The 3,663-nt window shown below is 48.3% G+C and overlaps 1 protein-coding gene across 1 annotated transcript; it reads right to left on the reverse strand.

Moving 5' to 3' along the window:
* Positions 1–366: 366 nt before the first annotated feature.
* Positions 367–3,401, reverse strand: LOC104944463 (trichohyalin-like; the record flags this gene model as incomplete). Its single annotated transcript, XM_010769997.1, has 6 exons — positions 367–618; positions 705–842; positions 1,003–1,107; positions 1,939–2,220; positions 2,617–2,742; positions 3,159–3,401. Coding segments are annotated over 6 exons (1,098 nt in total), but the record flags the coding sequence as incomplete, so codon positions are not given.
* Between the last annotated feature and the right edge of the window lie 262 nt (positions 3,402–3,663).

Genomic DNA, 3,663 nt, shown 5'->3' on the forward strand with positions numbered 1-3,663 from the left:
ATACGGATCGTCCTCTGAGGGGATGCTCACAACCTAACATACGGATCGTCCTCTGAGGGGATGCTCACAACCTAACATACGGATCGTCCTCTGAGGGGATGCTCACAACCTAACATACGGATCGTCCTCTGAGGGGATGCTCACAACCTAACATACGGATCGTCCTCTGAGGGGATCGTCCTCTGAGGGGATGCTCACAACCTAACATACGGATCGTCCTCTGAGGGGATGCTCACAACCTAACATACGGATCGTCCTCTGAGGGGATCGTCCTCTGAGGGGATGCTCACACCTAACATACGGATCGTCCTCTGAGGGGATGCTCACACCGTAACATACGGATCGTCCTCTGAGGGGATGTCACACCGTAACATGCGGATCGTCCTCTGAGGGGATCGTCCTCTGAGGGGATGCTCACACCGTAACATACGGATCGTCCTCTGAGGGGATGCTCACACCGTAACATGCGGATCGTCCTCTGAGGGGATAGTCCTCTGAGGGGATGCTCACCTTTCCCTTCGCTAGGCCGATGGCGCACAGTTTCCGTGCCGGGAGGAAAACCTTCTCGGTGAAGCGTTTGATCCGGATGGCCTGGTTCCCCCCCTCCGCCGTCTCGTGCTTTGGGAACAGAAACAGATTCAACATGAGGTAAACAGGGTTCAGCTTCAGAGAGAGATCAGTAGGAACTGAAGGAGGCGACTCACCGGGACCACGCTGAACTCCACCTTCTCGTTGAGCTCCAGCCGCTTCTTCTCGATCACCTCGCACATGTGGAAGTAGAGCTGAGGATTCTGGGAGCATTTGATGAGGCCGGTGGACAGAGAGAGCTCGATGACGAGGCCCTGCAGAAAGAGGGGGGGAGGGTCAATGTCTCAGCTGGGACTCAGTGGGTAAAGGGCCGGATACCAGCTTCACCTGTACAGCCAGGAACCTGTGCACTATAGATATATATATATATATATATATATATATATATATAAATAAAAGGTAGGAGGGCCTCACGTGTCTCCGCTGCTCCGTGGACTCCTCGAAGGAGTCGGGCAGGATCTCCACGTACGCCGCTCGCTGCTCTTTGGTCTCCTGGTGGGTGGCGATGTTGAAACGCACCTTCAGAGAAACAAACACGTCAACAACTCCAAAACACTCTGTAAATACAGACTAACACAGTCTGTAAATACAGACTAACACACTGTAAATACAGACTAACACAGTCTGTAAATACAGACTAACACACTGTAAATACAGACTAACACACTCTGTAAATACAGACTAACACACTGTAAATACAGACTAACACACTGTAAATACAGACTAACACACTGTAAATACAGACTAAAGCACTCTGTAAATACAGACTAACACACTGTAAATACAGACCAACACACTGTAAATACAGACTAACACACTCTGTAAATACAGACTAACACACTCCTTCTCTACTGTAACACACATCCATTTTATTACAACTATTTTCATAATTTATTTTGATTCCTACTACTGTCTGCTTGCTAAATGGCTACTGTTTGCTAGCTAAATGGCGACTGTCTGCTAGCTAAATGGCTACTGTCTGCTAGCTAAATGGCTACTGTTTGCTAGCTAAATGGCTAATGTTTGCTATCTAAATGACTAATGTTGCTAGCTAAATGGCTAATGTTTGCTATCTAAATGACTAATGTTGCTAGCTAAATGGCTAATGTTTGCTAGCTAAATGGCTAATGTTTGCTAAATGGCTAATGTTTGCTAAATGGCTAGTGTCGCTAGCTAAATCGCTAATGTTTGCTAGCTAAATGGTTAATGTTGCTAGCTAAATGGCTAACGTCTGCTAGCTAAATGGCTAATGTTGCTAGTTATTTGCTAATGTTTGCTAGCTAAATGGCTAGCGTTTGCTAGTTACACCCCACCCTGAAGGGGAACACAGGTAGCTCCTCCCCCTCTCACCTTGTCTCCGTCCAGCATGGTGGCCGTGCTGATCATGTCCTCCGGGCCGAAGGGAAGATGCTTCTGCTCGCCCTTGATGGTTGTCACCAGCCGGCCAATCAGTGCTCCTCCCTGCTGCACCGCCTCGCTCTTCATTACCTCCTCTTCCTTCATCAGATCCTGCTTCCCCTCTTCATCTTCCTTCTCCGGCTCCTCCTCCTTCTTTGGCTCCTCCTCCTCCTTCAGCTCCTCCTCCTTTTTCTTCAGCTCCTCCTCATCCAGTTTCTCCTCTTTAACTTTGACCTGCAGGAAACATGACTTCAGTGTATGAAGCCCCGCCCCCTTTTAAGTCTCAGCTCTTCTGGTTTAACATCATCATCATCATCATCATCATCATCATCATCAAATAACAGTTTTGCAGCTTCCTCTGTCGGTGACTGCAGGAGGAAACATGGCATCTGATATGAGGACATTTTTAATAACTCTGGAGACTTTTTGAAAAAAGTCAGGATTTTAGATTTTGGGGAAAAAGTTAGAATTTTGGGGGAAATAATTTTTATTTTCAAAATAAATTAAAATGTTGAGATTTGAGAATAAAGTCTGGAATTTGAGATAGTGAGTGTTAGTAGCCGTTAGATGCTCTGCTATGAGGAGAACCAGAAGAACCAGAACGTATGAATTCCTCAGCGTTTTCCATACCAGCGCCGACTTGACGTCCTTGCGAGGGTCCTTGGACAGAGCTTTGAGCACCGTGCCCTGGAAGCGCTCCCTGCTGATGTCCAGCATGGTGTCCATCTTCCTGTAGAGGAAACCCAGCGGGGTCCACTGGGAGACAAGCAACCGTTACTGGTTCATGAGTCATTACTGGGTAACGAGTCATCTAAAGAGTCGCTACTGGGTCACGAGTCATCTAAAGAGTCGACACTGGGTCACGAGTCATCTAAAGAGTCGACACTGGGTAACGAGTCATCTAAAGAGTCGACACTGGGTCACGAGTCATCTAAAGAGTCGACACTGGGTCACGAGTCATCTAAAGAGTCGACACTGGGTCACGAGTCATCTAAAGAGTCGACACTGGGTCACGAGTCATCTAAAGAGTCGTTACTGGGTCACGAGTCATCTAAAGAGTCCTCACTGGGTCACGAGTCATCTAAAGAGTCGTCACTGGGTCACGAGTCATCTAAAGAGTCGACACTGAATCAAAGTGTTTTTAACATTAATGAAACCACTAATGAACTCACTTTTCCTTTGGCTGTTGCCAGCGCGGCCGCCACCTCCGCCCTCCTCTTCCTCTCCGCCTCCATCAGCTGTTCTGCCTCCTCTTCCTCTCTCCTCTTCCTCTCCTCCTCCTCTTGTCTCCTCCTCTCCTCTTGCATCCTCTTCTCCTCCTTCTCCCTCTCCTTCCGTCTCTTCTGCTCTTCCAGGATGGGATCCTCCACCCTCTTCAGCCTCAGCAGCCTGATGGCTCTCTTCTGAGACTTCACCTGCAGGAACAGAGGGGGGGGGTCAGGGCGAGAGACCAACACAACAACAACAACAACAACAACAACAACAACACACCAACACCACAAGACACAAACAACAACACACAACACACGCACAACAACACACACGCAAAACACCCACCAACACACACAACAACTCACAACAACGCACACCAACAACAAACCCCAACATACAACACACGCAAAACACACCACACACACTGTCAGGGCTCACCAGGGAGACCTCTGAGGGGATCGTCCT

The sequence above is a fragment of the Notothenia coriiceps genome, unplaced genomic scaffold (genome assembly GCF_000735185.1).
Source record: "Notothenia coriiceps isolate Sejong01 unplaced genomic scaffold, NC01 NC01_scaffold00008132, whole genome shotgun sequence".
In the NCBI taxonomy this organism is placed as follows: Eukaryota; Metazoa; Chordata; class Actinopteri; order Perciformes; family Nototheniidae; genus Notothenia; species Notothenia coriiceps.